Here is a 16,591-nt window from a genome sequence, read left to right on the forward strand (position 1 = left end):
CCGAGGGCGGGATAAATAAATGAGTATCTCGCCGACAGGCCCTCGTCGTCAAGCTCGGTCCCTATCACACATCTTCATCGTCTGAGGGAGGAAGCTTCCCGACGGTTGACTCCTCGTCATCGCTCTCCTCCACCACGACCTTGACAAACTCCTTTGGCCTACAACAAGACCATATTAGCACTTCGACTTTCAAGCACAAAACATCCCAGGTTAAACTGACCAGAAAGCTGCTTTTCTCCACGCCTTGTCGTCTCTGACTATATTCACGATTTCACCGGATAGTTTGTTGTCACGATCCTCCAGCGCAGTGCCGTCGACGACCACAAAGGAGCCTCTCTTCATCCATATGGTAGAGCGGAAACGGGCGGGAAGCTCCACCAATATCGATTCCTTGGACGGCAGCTCGACGGAATATATGTTGTTACCCGTTGCTTTGATAACTCGAGCGATGGTCTGCCCCTCTTCGAGTGAGCTCGGCGGGTAGAGCGTCTCTTCGGCCGTGGCCATCATCTTTCTCCTGGGTTTGCCCATCTCTTCAACAACGTCAGTCTATCTTCACGGCTCACTTCTCGTCTGCAGCGGCTCGTTGGTGTTTAGCAATCGCTTTCGACTTTCATCGACTTTTTTTGTAGAAAACTGTGGGGTCACGTGTGGTCCTAGCCTTTTTCATCTTCAAAACTTCATATTTTTTATACAGTTGAAGAATGTTGAAGGATGCGAACGAGCAGGATTAAGGGGTCATTTACAATCAGTCATGAGATGGAGGTTGTCTTATTCACGCTGGCTGCCAGGAGGTACGGAGTCATTGGCCATAGAGATACGAAGTCACTGCTAATGGGTCTTCCATTCTACAATAGCAGCATCGCTGACACTGAATCCGTCTTTGAGTCTTCACTGAGATTTAGTTATAGATGTGTAATCCGAAGCTGCTCATCGATCTCATTCCACTGTTCTTTCTTTGTTGTGACGAAACTGGTATTGTAGAAGGCAGCCATCGTTCAGGGGCTATAGGCTATAGGCTACAGACTACGTTAGCAGAGGGGACATCCTCCGGGTCATTCTAGACTTGAAAGGGATATTCTACTGGTCATTCTAGGCCCTTATCTACTGGTCATTCTGTAGTAACGGTAGCAGTAAGGCTGTGTAAGTGTTGCAGCAACCTGTGATATATCAGAGAGAGTAGAATTTTAGTTCTCTCCCCACCACAAGTGCGGCTCTTCTTCCCCCCTCCCAAAAAGCGACCGCGCGCCCACCACGAAGCAAGCGACGAACAACCATCCTCGCCTTCGCCGTCCGCCAGTCCACCCAGAGTCACCGGGCGCACACTCGACCTCGTCGTATGTGGGACAAGAGCTAGTATCGCTGCACAACGCTACCCTTCAACGGTGCTGTCGGCGTCGTCCAGTTGGGCTGTCCAGTTACATCCAAAACGTCACTACGCACTCCGGTTGCACAACCACCGAGATACAACTGCACCCGTCAGAATCGCATGATCCCCATCCAAGGCCTCATTTTCACTCTTCCAGCGGCTGCAGGATCTCTATTTTACAGGTCCGGTGCAGACTTGGGACAAGCTCGCGACCTGCCCGGGTCTTTCGGCGTCCTTACTCCTGGACTCGCTCGCCCAAGTTCCCCCCCCCCCGCATCCCGAGACAACACGCACAGTACGCTCGCCTGTCTTGGCTGAACTGGTACTGATAACTGCCGACGGACTCTATCGTTACGCCTATACGCCTATACGCCTATCCGCCTATCCGCCTATAGAGCTGTCGCTTGTCGACTGAACCACCGCAAAGATGGACGGCGACGATGAACTCATCGCCACGGTATATCGCAAGATTGACCGGGAGAAAGCCCTCATTGCTGCTGCGACGAATATGAGGCAGTCAACCGACAACCCGCTTGTGCAGCAGCGAGTCGATGCCAACATACGGGATGGACGAAAGAACATCGCCTATCTGGAAGAGAAGATGCAGGAACTACAGATTCGGAAGATGGGTCGTGGAAGCGGTTCTCCCACTGCAACAAGAGGAGGCCAGGGAGAGGGGCCCCCCATACCCCCAAAGGATGGAGGTGCATACCGTGGTGATCAGGGCGGCTATGGAGATGTTGGCCCTGGAGGTTATAGTCAGGCTGGAACAGGTGTTATGCCTCCACGGGCTCCCTTCCACGACCCCCGCCCAGACGCTGCCGTGCCCAAAGCACGCCCGAATTTCAGCAAATTAGGTTGGTTACTCGACATTACCCCTTTATTGGCTATATTGTACAATGTACTAACTCGAATATCTATTGCTATACAGATTTAATTAAATATGACACGCCATACCTCGGGCCCAAAATCCAACTTATGCTGTCGCAGCTTGAGTTTAAATTGAGTGTTGAGAAGCAGTATAAGGCTGGTATCGAAAAGATGGTACGGCTATATCAGGACGAGGGCGATCGAAAGAGCCGGGCCGATGCAGAGGGTAGAAGGATTGAAAGCAACCAAAAGATACAGCTGCTAAAACAGGCGTTGAAACGATACGAGGACCTTCACGTGGATATTGAGAGTTCGTCGGATCACCCAGATGGTGAGAACATGATTAACTCCTTACCTTCTCAAGCTCTAATTTACTAATACAATGCCTTAGACGAAAGCTTGAATGCTCCCAACATGCGCAAGCCTTTGACTGGCCATCTTACAATCAAGATCCACGCTGTTAAGGATGTTGACCATGCCGCCGGATCTAGATTCTCTAGAGGTCCAGAAACCTTCGTGATCATGAAAGTGGAGGATACGGTGAAAGCCAAAACCCGAGCCACCAGATCTGATAAATGGACGGAGGAAACGTTTAACGTCGACATCGATAAAGCAAATGAAATTGAACTTACCGTGTACGATAAATCTGGTGACCGGCCCACACCCATCGGTATGCTTTGGATACGGATATCAGATATCGCAGAGGAGATGCGTCGAAAGAAAATCGAGACAGAATTCAACGCCTCTGGGTGGGTTTCTGCGGACAAAATGGACCACGGAGCCATAAGGCCAGACACCCAGTTTCAAGGGGGTTCGTTCCAACAAGGCCAGCCTGGCAGACCTCAACCGCCAGGTCAGGCCCCTATGAACCAAAATGCAACGGTTATGGTTGATTCCTGGTTTGCTTTGGAGCCAGTTGGAAGGATCAACCTTACCATGAGCTTCGGTAAGAATCATTTCCATTCTTTGCTTGAAAGTCACCTCCTTAAATGGGGCTTGCTAACCATGAAATATAGCCAAACAACTCAAGGATAGACGACCATTTGATATCGGTCTTAACCGACAAGGTGCCGTTCGCCAAAAGAAGGAGGAGGTACACGAGAAACAAGGTCATAAATTCATTACTCAACAATTCTACAACATTATGCGCTGTGCCCTTTGCGGTGATTTTCTCAAATATGCTGCGGGCATGCAGTGCGCGGATTGCAAGTACACTTGTCACCGAAAGTGCTATCCAAAGGTCGTGACGAAGTGTATTAGCAAAGCGAACTATGAGACCGACCCAGACGAAGAGAAAATCAACCATCGCATTCCACATCGATTTGAGGGATACTCTAATATTTCTGCTAATTGGTGCTGCCATTGTGGTTACCTGCTACCTTTCGGGCGAAAGAATGCTAAACGATGCTCTGGTATGTACCATCTTCTTAATGTCTGATTTGTGAGACAAGCGTACTAATTCTGACTTATATAGAATGTTCCCTTACCTGTCATGCTAACTGCGCTCATCTTGTGCCGGACTTCTGTGGAATGTCGATGGAGGTGGCCAACCAAATTCTAGAGACTATCATCAAAACGAGGAATAATAATAGATCTAGCGGTACTGCAACCAAACCTCCTCGCCCCAAGCCAGCTTCCATTGAAGGTGGACCACGGCCATCTCAAGATAGTTACGGCGCACCAAAAATGTCTCCCTCTGCAGAAGCTGTCAGTGCAGCCAATACCTCATACATGCCGCCACAGTCTCCAACTACAACAGGGCGTCCCGCTGCACCTCCACATAGCCCTTCAAGCGCCGCAGCCGCCGCAGCTGCTGCCGCAACAGGAATGCGCCCACTGCCACAGCAGACTGGTTATGATAAACTGCCCTCAGACTACCCCGGGGTTAAATCCGAATCTGCGTATGACAACCGTGAGCAGGCCAGGTTGTCCCAACAGCAACAACCACAGCCACCACCACATTCTCACTATGATCCTGGAGCTTATGCCCGTGTTCAAGCACCGCAACTCCCTTCAATCCAAATTGGCCATCAACAAGCAGGGCACCAGTATTCCATGGCGCTACCACCCCAGCAACATCAGCAACACCAACAGCAGCAAACTCCGATTTCTGCCCATCCCTCAGCGCTTGCAACGAAGGAGCAGATGCCTCCTGTTTCTGCCCACCCACAGAAAAAGGCAGGGGCTATGATTGGATTGGATCATTTTAACTTCCTTGCAGTTCTTGGTAAAGGAAACTTTGGTAAAGTTATGCTTGCTGAATCAAAGACGAGTAGGAAACTTTATGCCATTAAGGTGCTGAAGAAGGAATTCATTATCGAAAATGATGAAGTGGAAAGTACCAAGTCGGAAAAGCGAGTGTTCCTGATCGCAAATAAGGAGAACCATCCGTTCTTGCTTAACCTGCATGCTTGTTTCCAGACGGAAACTCGCGTTTATTTCGTAATGGAATATATCAGCGGTGGTGATCTCATGTTGCATATCCAACGTGGTCAATTTGGTCTCAAGCGAGCTCAGTAAGTTATTTTACTACCGTCTAATATATGACTTGACAAAGGCTAAAGAAAATATCACCCTCTAGATTTTATGCTGCTGAAGTTTGTCTGGCTTTGAAATATTTCCATGAGAATGGTGTCATTTACAGAGATCTCAAACTCGACAACATTTTGTTAACTCTCGATGGGCACCTTAAAATTGCTGATTACGGTCTGTGCAAGGAGGAGATGTGGTACGGTAGCACCACGAGCACATTCTGCGGAACTCCTGAATTCATGGCACCAGAGGTATGGTATTCCCCAGTCAATGGTATTCATTCAAACGTGCCTAACCATCTTCTTGTAGATTCTCCTCGACAAAAAATATGGCCGAGCTGTCGACTGGTGGGCTTTTGGTGTTTTGATTTATCAAATGTTGCTCCAGCAATCACCTTTCCGTGGAGAGGATGAGGACGAGATATATGACGCCATTCTCGCGGACGAACCGCTTTACCCCATCCACATGCCACGGGACTCCGTTTCGATCCTGCAGAAATTGTTAACTCGCGAACCAGAAATGAGATTGGGATCTGGTCCAACTGACGCCCAGGAGATCATGTCCCATGCGTTCTTCCGAAACATCAACTGGGATGATGTCTATCACAAGCGTGTTCCACCACCTTTCTTCCCAAAGATTACCAGCCCTACCGATACCAGTAACTTCGACCAGGAGTTCACCAGCGTCACTCCCGTTCTAACCCCAGTGCAGTCTGGTAAGTTTGATTCCTCGATATATCGGCATATCATAGTAACCATCACTAACGCCTTTGTAACAGTCCTTACGCAAGCGATGCAAGAAGAATTCCGCGGCTTTTCATACTTTGTAGACTGCGACTAAGCGCTAGCTACCCCTCCTCGTCTCTTTTTTTTTACTCGCACATATTGAAGTTTTCGATTATCCTTCGTGCGGCGCCTGTACACCTGTCTCTCTTTCCCCTCACCCTCCTATAATGATGCCATTTTCTCTCCTTTTCTTATTTTCCTTCATAATACCCTTGATCAGTATTATAGTAAAGTTAATTGCCTGATATACCCATTATGATACGATCACTTGTAAGGAAGGTAAGGTTTCCACTCTCTTACAGTGATGAAACTGATACCTTAAAAAGCAAGCTGAGATTGGTGAGAATGAGTTAGTTATTTTACTTGTCTTCGATACGTACATATTGGCACACTTTGTTGTTGAAAAGGTTGGAGCTGAATCACTGATAGTTCGTACGTTTGGGCTTTGGATCAGTCTTAGCTGTGTTGACGCGAAAGTGAAACTACCTAAGCACAAGTCATAAATATAGTCATCTTACTTAATTCTCATCTCTCTCGCTTCCTCCTTGAAGGCAACGATATACCGCAGCCTGACGGCGAATCTTCTGTCTATGATATCTTGACTTCACCATGTTCCTCCTACATGTTAGACACAAGGCGGAGAAAGCGGGCAGTTTATGGAAAGACGTCCGACTTACCCGATTCGGCCAGGTTGACTACACTTCAGGTTTGACCTTCTTCTTCTCCAGTCTGGCTATCCTTTACTTACCGATAATCTCGTCTACAGTGGAATTTACCAATATTGTCTTGATAAAGGCTTTATGATAAAGACCGTCCAGTGCCCCAAAAGCCAAGTAGCTGGCGCTTTGCTGAACGAACAGACTCTTTGTTCATCTGACTTGAGCCTACCTCTATAAAGGTCGGCCCCGTCGACTCCTCCGCAGGCATGGATTACTTGTCTAGCATCTGTCGAAATCTCTCTTCCTTCATTAATCTGCAAAATACGCCAAGTGGAAACCAAAGAAGATATCCTGGTGAAATCGTTAGCCCCTACGTTAAAAAGCGACTTTCTAAACAAAAGGCTCCGATGTTGCCTTCTCCAAGTTCTTGCAAATCTAAAGGATTTCTGCAAGTACCTAGTGATAATATTACTGAGGATGGAACATTCATGCTGTTAACACCAGAAACCCCTGGTGTAGAACGAAAGCGCAGGATCGTGGACGACGAAGATGATCGAGTCAGTCTTAGTGACGAGGACAGCGACTCAGATCTTGATGGATCGACACTTATTAGCAATAATTTTTCGAAACGAGCACGGGTGTCTGACTTGTCTGATGGATCTACTTCCCTAGAAGGTTCTTATGCCTCCTCGGTTTACGATGTCGATTTCGAGGGAAGCACACTCCTAGATGATAGACCACTAAGCGGGATCGGAGATTCCGATCATGATACAGGAGATATTTCATCCTCCGGTTCTGACATCTCTTCTCTGAGTGGAGGTGAGGAATCTTCATTTTCGGATGAGGAGGAACCCTCGACGCCAGGCTCTGGGGTCGAAGCCAGAGAGAGCGAAAGGGAAGCTGAAATGTTAAAGGCGCAGCTATCCACACAGCTGAGAAGGAGAAACGGATCTCGATACAGCAATAATACAGAAGAGCCCTATCACCCATCGCCCAAGATTGTTGATAGGAACCTTTCTACGGAAACTGTTCATCGTGATACTCATGAAAGTGATCTTAGTGAAGATGAAATATACAATGCTAAGAACTCTGCAAAAAGGGGTGATAAGAGGGATTTGGATGTTGAATTCTATATGGAGAAGGCGAAGAGATGGGCAGCTGCTGTGGAGGGCCCCGCTGGGAATTGGTCAGATGCAGAGAAAGATATGTATTTCCGCCTGGCAATGAGAGGATTTGAAGCTATACTGCCGCGCAGTTGGAAGATGGACTTTATGACTTTACCTGACTCACTTTTCGCAACTCCCGGTGACCATACCGCCTATCTCTCTTGCAAGAACGAGTTTCGAGGTAGATATTTGTTCCTTAGCGAGTTGAACTGTTCTAATGAAGGCTTACACACTGTTTGTTAGGTATGAGGTACTTTAGCGATCTTGTTGCTCTCGGTGGGCGTGTGAGGGACCGGATTACTTGCGATCTGCGCCCGGAGCGAGTAATCAAACACTACCTATGTTCTTATATTAGATGGACTCTACATGACGCGGACGTACACAATCGGCCGCGTTTTATACCCCCGTATTCTGTGTACTCACTCAGACCCTCACAGACAACCAAAGATGCAGTCAACATCATGAACGAAAGATTAATCGCCGTGGCGAAGAGTTATCAGAGCTCCTGGACCCTAACTCCAAGCATAGAAAGTCGCGACTCGGCCGACAGCTATTTTGACATTGAACAGCAGTACCAGGATCGCACGTTTCCTGTTATAACGGGATTTTTGATCTGCGGATCAATAGTGGCATTGATGACTCTCGACTCTGACCCGAAGGCCCACCCTGTATTCGACACGAAGACAAGCGGAAGACTAATCTCACGTTTTAACTTTTCCGAGTATGGACAGGATGTTTGGAATGCATTAGCTATCGCAATTGCTGTAGCACAGATCCGAAAGACTATAGCTCAATGTGAGGAAGAAGGCAAAGGGGATATTATGTGGATGGCTGATCAAATACCTCATCTAACAGATGAAGATTTGTGACTCGGCATCCTGTACCTGGGGTATAGCCTGGTGCTAGATAGTAGCTGTTAACAGCTGGTTTAGTTACTGTGGCCCTTCGGTTTCTTGCGAACTGGTTTCTTTAGCGCTTTATGTTTCATACCTATTATATAGTATCGTTAAATGACCTCCTTATATGGGTGGAGTGGACCGAATTAAATTGATTTCCAGTGTTTAGGGAGATAACTTGTTTATATACGTAGTTGAGCATATATTGTTATTATCATAGTGAATTGTCAATCCTTGGGAAGGGGGTTGAGCTATATCTACCCCATTCCCAAATACCCTAATTTCTCAATTTGGTACCTAGTTAACTACTAGTTACGACGCCGGAGTAGAGTATGCCCGTTGCTGGTAGCAGTGTGCTGTACGACTTGTTAGAGAAAAAGGGGAATTAAAGCAAACGAACTTCTTGCATTTGCTGATGCCGCTGAAGCCAAGCTAACGTGCTCAGGGTGGTTAAGCATTCACGCCCAGATGCCCAGGTGCCAGGTGCCCAGACAAGCCAAACAGATTGATAAGATTATCTCTTCAGTGGGTCTAAAGCTTATCAATCTTATCAATCATATCAAGGGTACCAGGTTCCTAGGCTAGTAGGTAGCTCGAGATCGGATATAATTATGATAACTAACAAGTTGCCCGAGATGATGATACCGCTATATCCCTGATTTGCTACTATCTGGCGAGACGTAATTAAGTTGTCAGAATGGATATTTAATGTAGTGACGGAGTCAGTTGGATTTCCGATGACACTTGGAATTCGGACAAGGGCCTGAGGCCGAGGCTAAAATATCCGGTCCGATGAATTTATCCGAAAGTTTGGACCTGCCCTCACCTCAACCTCATAGATTTGGGCGCGGAGGAGGAGCCCAAAGACAATAAAATATTTTCAAGAAATAACAATGGACGCTGCCCACGATCGGGACGTGGAGCTCCAGCGGGCATCAGCTGAGCTTATTGAAGAATTTAGGACAAAGCTACCGCCGCTACTTTGGAAGCGAGCCGGTTCCGAGAAACGTGTGGCTCATCGTTGGGCTAAGGCAGCCAAAGTAGAAAAGCTGATACTCCTTGTTCGTTACTATCTTCAAGCTATCAAGTCGACCCTTACGAATGGCTCTAATGTATATTTATAGTTGGACCCTTTCCAGGAGTGGCCACAACTTTTGGACCCCCATTTGAACTGGATCCTCACCCAGCTTACTGATGCATTTCTAGCATACCTGCTGTGCCATCACCAAAGCTATGGCTCTACCACCAGAATTAAAGAGCCCGGCTTGATGCATCCACTGACTAGAGCAATATGCAAGATTATCTATACTTTGTGCAAGGTTCGGGGCCCGAAGGTGATATCCCGATTTTTTAGCAACGAACCGAAATATCTCGAGCCTATGCTCTCCACGTTCATTGAATGGGATGCAATTGTCTCAGCAAATATAGATGAGTCAGGTATGACGGGCCAAGGTCTGCCACTAAACTGGGAGGAACGATATGTTATGCTTCTGTGGCTATCGCATCTTCTCCTGGCGCCGTTTGATCTATCTTCCATCTCGTCGGGGGAAATTCCGATTCCTTACGAGAACCTATCTGTGTTACCGGACCTTTCCCCCGAGACCCCCAAGGTAGCCCTTTCAATCCTTTCAATTTCTCTAAAATATCTAGTATTGCCAGGGAAAGAATGCGAGGGTGCTGTGCTTCTACTATCAAGACTTGCATTAAGACGGGACATGCAACAGCTCGGAATTTTAAATTCCCTTGTCAAATGGGGGCTTGCATCACTACAGCCTAGCAACGAAAGTCCTGCTCCTTCAACCTATAAGTGTATTGGGCTATTATCATTTATCGCTAAGCTAGGGATCCTCGCCCAGGTCGAAGATATTGCACCTTTTGTTGCACCTATATTCAAACAAACCCTAGATCTCTCCAACGGACGTTCAGAAATTTCCGCCATTGTACAGTCTTCAGCCTCTACTCGAAAACTGTTAACAAAAATCCTTCGAGAAATGACTACTCTATCTTTAACACTAGAAGAGAGACCTGATCTTCTACAAATCTCATCCGACGAAGTCTCGGGGATCCTAGAGGATACCATTGATTATTTACTTCTTGCTGTTGGGGATAAAGATACACCCGTTCGATTCGCAGCAAGCAAGGCGCTGAGCATGATTGCACTCAAACTAGATCCAAGCCTTGGTGCAGATATAATTGACGCCGTGATCGCGTCACTAGACGAAGATGTTCTTTATGAGAAACAAAGTGGTACTTTAGTCTCTAAAACAAACGCGGAGTCTATGCCTGAGGGCCTTGTAATGAGGAATGTCAACTCCGTCGATGCCCAAAAATGGCACGGCCTTATGCTCACACTTGGACACCTACTATTCCGACGATCCCCTCCTCTTGACCGACTACCCCAGCTGCTGCGCTGTCTAGTAACTGGATTGACGTTTGAACAAAGGTCATCAACAGGTGCTTCGATTGGTGTCACAGTCAGAGATGCGTCTTGTTTTGGGATTTGGTCACTCGCTCGAAAATACTCCACAAAGGAACTGGATTCTGTCAACACCGGCATTTCAAGCGTCGTGGGTGCCAGTAATACAAGTATATTACAAACTTTGGCGATAGAGCTTGTGACTTCTGCCTGCCTCGACTCCTCTGGTAATATTCGAAGGGGATCCTCCGCGGCCCTACAAGAGTTAATCGGGCGTCATCCCGACTCAATCCCGGAAGGGATCTCGATCGTACAGGTTGTGGACTATCACTCAGTCGCGCGGCGGGAGACTGCCATGACCGAGGTCGCTAGGGCTGCTGCGCATGTTGACGACGTGTACTGGTCCCCTCTCTTGGAAGGACTCTTACGATGGAGAGGGATAGGCGCACCGGACCCAAAATCAAGGCGAACAGCAGCATCTGCCATTGGAGAGTTGAGCTTGCAAATGTCATACGGTGGCATAGGCACTGTCTTAGACAGGGTTATGCACATTTTGTCTACATCATCCTCAAATTCCGTTGAGGTTAGACATGGAGGTTTCCTGGCTCTTTCTGCCACGATTGACGCTTTCATCCGGTATCGAACTACTGAAGCTATTGCTTCTAACGACGGTAATGCTTTGATGGAGATCTCACAAAAGGTACATCAACTTTGGGCTATATTTGATGCTCCATTAAAACCATCCGTGGAAAGCCTGACGCTCCAATCATGCCGACCAGATCTCACGGCCGAGGCTTGTTCTTGCTTGATTTCCTCCCTTGCTCGCGCGTGCACTATTTTGGGGAATGACTCCGCTGGGTTGACAACACTGCGACCGAGTGATGATTTATTAGAGCAAGCTGTGCAAGTCTTGATGCTATGCGTACAGCGAAGCGATGATGAGCCAGTCGGAGCTAGCTCCCAGGCAGCCGTGAATTTGTTCTCTCTTCTATCGCCAGAGAAGCAATCCAGCATTACCCAAGAATGGTTTCATAATATTCACTCTAGCTGGAAGAAAGCTACAGGTAGAGGACAAATCGCAGCACTGGGCGCTGTCTACAAACACTTCCCAGTTGGCGGGAGTGGACGAAAGTATATCCTGGACGAACTTGTGCGATGTACGGGACCAGAGGAAACTATGATTGTAAAACGGGTGTCTGCTGTGAACTGTATCCTAACAGGTGTGCTTCCACATGTTGGTACGTATCCATGTTGTATTTCCCCATTTGCCAAACGTTCTTCATCCTGATGATCGCATCGATAGATAACACGGTCGAAATCGAGAATCATATTGAGATACTACTCAACGACTATACCACCGACAACCGAGGCGATATCGGGTCACTCATACGGACTGAAGCAATTGAGGGGGTGAACGCGATCTTGGAGTCTCATTTAAATTCGACGACTAAAGCTTCAAATCGGCATAATATGATGAAGCATATTGTGAGACTAGCAGCTGAAAAGCTGGACAAGGTCAGGTTTAGGGCCTGGAAGTGTTTGCAACTTTTTTGGGAATCAAATACCAGCTTACCACCATTTCAAAGGTATTGATAACCAGCCCTACTCTTACACTGGCGGCATCTAACTATTCGATCATAGGAGATATGAGCACTTTAGCGAAGTCTCGTCAGTCGGTTATTTTTCACAGTTGGTTACCTTACTTCAGGTAGACTGGCTTCGCGCACCCTTATTAAAGGGGCTAGTAACATCCCTTAGTGCTGGTGCAGATAGCCTCATCAATTCATCCCGTACCGCCCTTGTGCAGTTTATGAATGACCAAAATGATGAGACTAGATGTTCTTTACGAAGGGATGTGTTTGCAAGCCTTCTTACCATACTAGAGGACAATATTAGTAACGATCGCTACGCCATACCCACCGTTGAAAGTTTAGCATTCTTACTTGAAAATTGTTTCATCCCAGAGATGCTTGAGTTAGATCCTGAGTATGCAAGACTACCCCTTTTTTTGCGTATTTATTGAGCTGATACAGGCGCTGACCATATATTTCATCCTAGTAACTTGAAAACCCTTTTCCGTCTCGTTCAAAACTCTCACTTTAAATCTACTAATATACCCCGAATCGAGGCAGCTTTAAGGATATATTACTGTTTACATGATTATGATACTACGAGAAAGGTCGTTATTTCAAAGATGGCGAGCATGTTGCTACATCCATATCCAAAGGTATAAAAGATAAATGAGTGCTAATATCAACTCACTTTCTTTCCTTTATACTACCTCCCATTTCAGAACTCCGCTAATAGCTTATAGATACGGGTGCTTGCCGGCGAATGCCTCTTCGTGCAAACTGAAAATAAGTGTTTGAAAACACAGGATTGGGCGAGGCCTCCGAAGCAGCTAAAACCGGTGGTAGATAATCTGCGACAGACCCTTGTGTCTTAGAACTTGTTCGAGCAGAGTATATAACACCGACAGTGAACTTATAATAGACCCGTATTGAAACCTCCTAAATGAGATCTTAATTTTCCTCAATTTTCATCTCTATTATAGGTTAACTAAGGGAGATGCCCAGGATATGTTCTCTTGGAGAGCATTAATTAGAATACTAATATTCCGTGGGATCCCTATGAATGTTATTGGGGGGTATTTACCAACGAACATGTTCTCACTAAATACGAGTCTGAGACAACCACTCAGTATTTATTTTAATATCAATGCTGGGAAGGCTCCAAGTTTCGAATACATTTCCGACTCACCACTTAGATCAAGCTTGTTCCTTTACTACCCCGGCTACTTGGTGTCTCTTATTGAATCACCTAATTGATGGGTGAAAAATGGATGAAGAAAACTTCTATCCAGTTTACCTGTTACAGGAAAATGTTGCGTTCCCAGATCCATTCTTCAACGAAAAACGCTACCACACTGGTATATTTATTGAAACCGATCCGCAATCTGGGACTGGAGCATTCCACCATGTAACGGGCGACATTGTTTCTGTGCAAGGAATGAAATACGAAGTCAGGCCCATGTCATCGCCGCCAGAGAGTTCTGAAGCATTCCATGCCAAAACAAAGCTCGGTCGAGTCCGGAGGGAGGATTATCCTGCAACCTTTGACGAGAAGCTACGAGGTATACCGCCGCCAATCCGTCAGAGGATATTCAACCCACGTACGATGACTCTCGAGCAGTGTAAACTGGATGGCACTCTTTATATGCCAGGCGAATCTAAGCCGCCATACGAGAAATGCACGGAGTGGACAAATTTGAAGGCTATTCCTGCTCTGATTGAGGCCCGAATTTTGATCGAGAGTTGATTTGTCCCTGTGACCGGTAACAGATGATGAATTGTATTGTTGTCTAGTCGTTGTCTGGATGTTTTCGAGCCTTATCAAGAGTCGATGCTCGTAGCTATCATCACGTGATAGGACTTCACGGTGGGCTTGTTGAACCGACTTTATTTATTGCAGTCCCATTATACGGGCATTCAAGTAACGTATAACGCCAAAGAATCAAGAGTATATTCTGTGAAGATGGCAGCTGCAGCTGCTTCGGGGTCCCCAGTATCCCCAAACCCAACGTGTGTTTCTCTCCAACCTCAAACGAGTGTGAATTCTATGTGCTAACGTCGGTGTAGTGTCTATGTTTGTCTCTCTCGCGCGCACCTTCAATCCCCTTGAAAAGCCATGAACATATCCTCAGATATATGCTGACGTATGGCGCGACCGCCGCCGATCTCCTTATAGGTCCGAAACTTAGAAGAAAGAATAAAAGTCGAGCAGCTAAAGGAAGCTCTGACTGAGATCTTCTCCGAGTATGGCTCAATTCTCGAGATAGTTGCGAAAACGAACTTGAAGGCGAAAGGACAAGCATTTATAGTGTTTGATAATGTCGACTCTGCCACACGTGCGATAGATGAAGTTAATGGGTTTGAGCTATTCGAAAAGCCGATGGTTTTGGAGTATGCGAAAACAAGAAGTGATGCGACGGTCATGAAGGAAGGGGGTGACGAGGAGTTAGAAGCTCACAAACGGAGAAGATTAGCTGAGAAAGGTGCGCTTTTGATTCACGGGAGCTTCTTGGAAAGAAACCCAACACTGACATGTGTTCTATCTATCATTAGAGAGGAAACAAGCACAGGAAGCTCTAGAAGCTCAAAAGAAACTAAAACGCCCAGCTGGTGCCTCTGGTGCAGCTGGAGGCGTGGATGCTCGTCCAGCAAAGACTGCCAAGGGAGCCGGACTCAAGCCTACAGGTGGTGCTGCAGCGCCAGTTATCCCAGACGAATACCTGCCGCCAAACAAGATCTTGTTCTTAAGGGAATTGCCCGAGTCATACGACGCAGATGGATTGAGTGCCATATTTGGAAGATTTCCTGGCTTTAAAGAAGTCCGTCTTGTCCCCGGGAGAAAGGGTATTGCATTCGTGGAATATGATAATGAATCGGGGGCAATCAGCGCGAAGGAAGCTACATCAGGAATGGCTCTCGGTGAGAACGAGAAACCGATCAAGGTTACGTACCAGAGACAGTGATAGGAGCTGGACTGGAAATTCTTGGGTGATTGCCATTTTTCTTATATGAAAGCTTCACGGTCGTTTAGGCGTTGGGTTGTTCGTGGTAGTTAGTACCCAGATGTGGTTTCAATGTATTCTAGTAAAATAAAGAATTTTTTATGCTTTTAAGCATATCACAAAGCTGAGGGGCCCAAGCCAGCAGTATATATTTGCTCAAATTTCAGTGTTATTCACAGTATAATCAACCTAAAATATAACATCCTCATCCCCTTCAGCTAGCATGTCATTTGGTGCAGCGGCTTCCCCTCCCCCGTCCCTAAGCCCTTGTTGCTGTTGCTTAGCTTTAATTTCAGCATCCAGCGCGGCGGTGTCACGCTGTTTCTTGTTCGAAACCTAGGGATAATATTTAGCAACCATTGAACTGTGTTTTATACCATAGAGTGTTTACCTTTTTGAGCCTGTAGAATTCCTCGCGGTCCAATTCGTCAAGCTCTGAGTTGATATCTTCAAAAAATAAGTTAGTCAACATATTTATTTCGGGGATAGGGTAGAACTAACATTTAATGGTGTTCTCCGTCCGGGGTATAATAACATGCTCGCTGAAGAAAGAAATCTATTAGTATTTCGACCACATTACTTAGAGTAGGTCACGGTCATACATTGCATTAACTATAGGAAATTGTCTGTTAGCTAAAGAGATAGAAATAGAACAGCCGGGGTAATGGGAAACAAACCTCGTCTATTCACCACCTTTATGACTTCATCTAGAATCACAAACGCTGTCTGTTTGAATATTGGTGTTAGAGCGCTAGATGGTTTACCATAAAGAACACTCGAGAGCATACCTGTAAACTTGCGAGCTCCACCAGTGTTTCGACTGCTCTTGCATAGGTTTCGCGGCATCGTTGAACCTGTTGTCCACCCTTTCCAAGACCAGTTAAGCCAAAGTCATTGTTTCCTTCGGTAGTCAGGCTCTCAAACTGAGGCAGAAGGACACCAGAGACGTTCTCTTGTTTGGTTCGGATTCGGAAGCGTGCTTGTTTGGCGGACTCTTGGACTTGGAAGCCAATATCACCGCCGACTGCATACGTCACTTCGGCGAGGGAGAAGGCAGCAATCTGCATCACCCGGCCCATCTTCCGTTTGGCTTCATCGATTCGTCTTGTGATCTCTGATAAGAGGAATCATTTAGAGCTGCCTTTGTAGTTGATCCTTGGGACACTTGCGTACCTCGAAACCGTCTACAGGTAAAACAATGTAGTTAGCTTTCAAATTCCCATTATAAAAGACTACTGTCCATAAAGGAAGTACATACTTTGTCAGCGCCTCACTCTTTCTCTTGAGCAAGCTGTGGCCTTGTTCAGCTCCCTTCAGCTTCCCCT

General features: G+C 46.6%; 5 protein-coding genes across 5 annotated transcripts; 4 read left to right on the forward strand and 1 right to left on the reverse strand.

The window, feature by feature from the left end:
• Nucleotides 1–64: 64 nt before the first annotated feature.
• Nucleotides 65–510, reverse strand: GIQ15_02814 (uncharacterized protein; the record flags this gene model as incomplete). Its single annotated transcript, XM_033550231.1, has 2 exons — nucleotides 65–158; nucleotides 221–510. The coding sequence occupies 2 exons, from the start codon at nucleotides 508–510 to the stop codon at nucleotides 65–67; spliced, it is 384 nt and encodes a 127-aa protein (XP_033407392.1).
• A 1,286-nt stretch (nucleotides 511–1,796) lies between these two features.
• Nucleotides 1,797–5,611, forward strand: GIQ15_02815 (AGC/PKC protein kinase; the record flags this gene model as incomplete). The annotated part of the gene is made up of 8 exons (XM_033550232.1): nucleotides 1,797–2,226; nucleotides 2,301–2,570; nucleotides 2,631–3,185; nucleotides 3,256–3,651; nucleotides 3,714–4,755; nucleotides 4,821–5,022; nucleotides 5,081–5,486; nucleotides 5,550–5,611. The coding sequence occupies 8 exons, from the start codon at nucleotides 1,797–1,799 to the stop codon at nucleotides 5,609–5,611; spliced, it is 3,363 nt and encodes a 1,120-aa protein (XP_033407393.1).
• A 1,011-nt stretch (nucleotides 5,612–6,622) lies between these two features.
• On the forward strand, nucleotides 6,623–8,250 carry GIQ15_02816 (uncharacterized protein; the record flags this gene model as incomplete). Its single annotated transcript, XM_033550233.1, has 3 exons — nucleotides 6,623–7,562; nucleotides 7,625–7,704; nucleotides 7,819–8,250. The coding sequence occupies 3 exons, from the start codon at nucleotides 6,623–6,625 to the stop codon at nucleotides 8,248–8,250; spliced, it is 1,452 nt and encodes a 483-aa protein (XP_033407394.1).
• Nucleotides 8,251–9,170: 920 nt separating this feature from the next.
• On the forward strand, nucleotides 9,171–12,343 carry GIQ15_02817 (tubulin-folding cofactor D; the record flags this gene model as incomplete). Its single annotated transcript, XM_033550234.1, has 4 exons — nucleotides 9,171–9,338; nucleotides 9,402–11,931; nucleotides 11,997–12,178; nucleotides 12,335–12,343. 4 exons carry the CDS (start codon nucleotides 9,171–9,173, stop codon nucleotides 12,341–12,343), a joined length of 2,889 nt encoding a protein of 962 aa, XP_033407395.1.
• A 1,188-nt stretch (nucleotides 12,344–13,531) lies between these two features.
• GIQ15_02818 (uncharacterized protein) lies at nucleotides 13,532–14,011 on the forward strand (the record flags this gene model as incomplete). Its single annotated transcript, XM_033550235.1, has 1 exon — nucleotides 13,532–14,011. One exon carries the CDS (start codon nucleotides 13,532–13,534, stop codon nucleotides 14,009–14,011), a length of 480 nt encoding a protein of 159 aa, XP_033407396.1.
• Between the last annotated feature and the right edge of the window lie 2,580 nt (nucleotides 14,012–16,591).

This window comes from Arthroderma uncinatum (genome assembly GCF_011692745.1).
Source record: "Arthroderma uncinatum strain CBS 119779 chromosome Unknown scaffold2, whole genome shotgun sequence".
Classification (NCBI taxonomy): domain Eukaryota; kingdom Fungi; phylum Ascomycota; class Eurotiomycetes; order Onygenales; family Arthrodermataceae; genus Arthroderma; species Arthroderma uncinatum.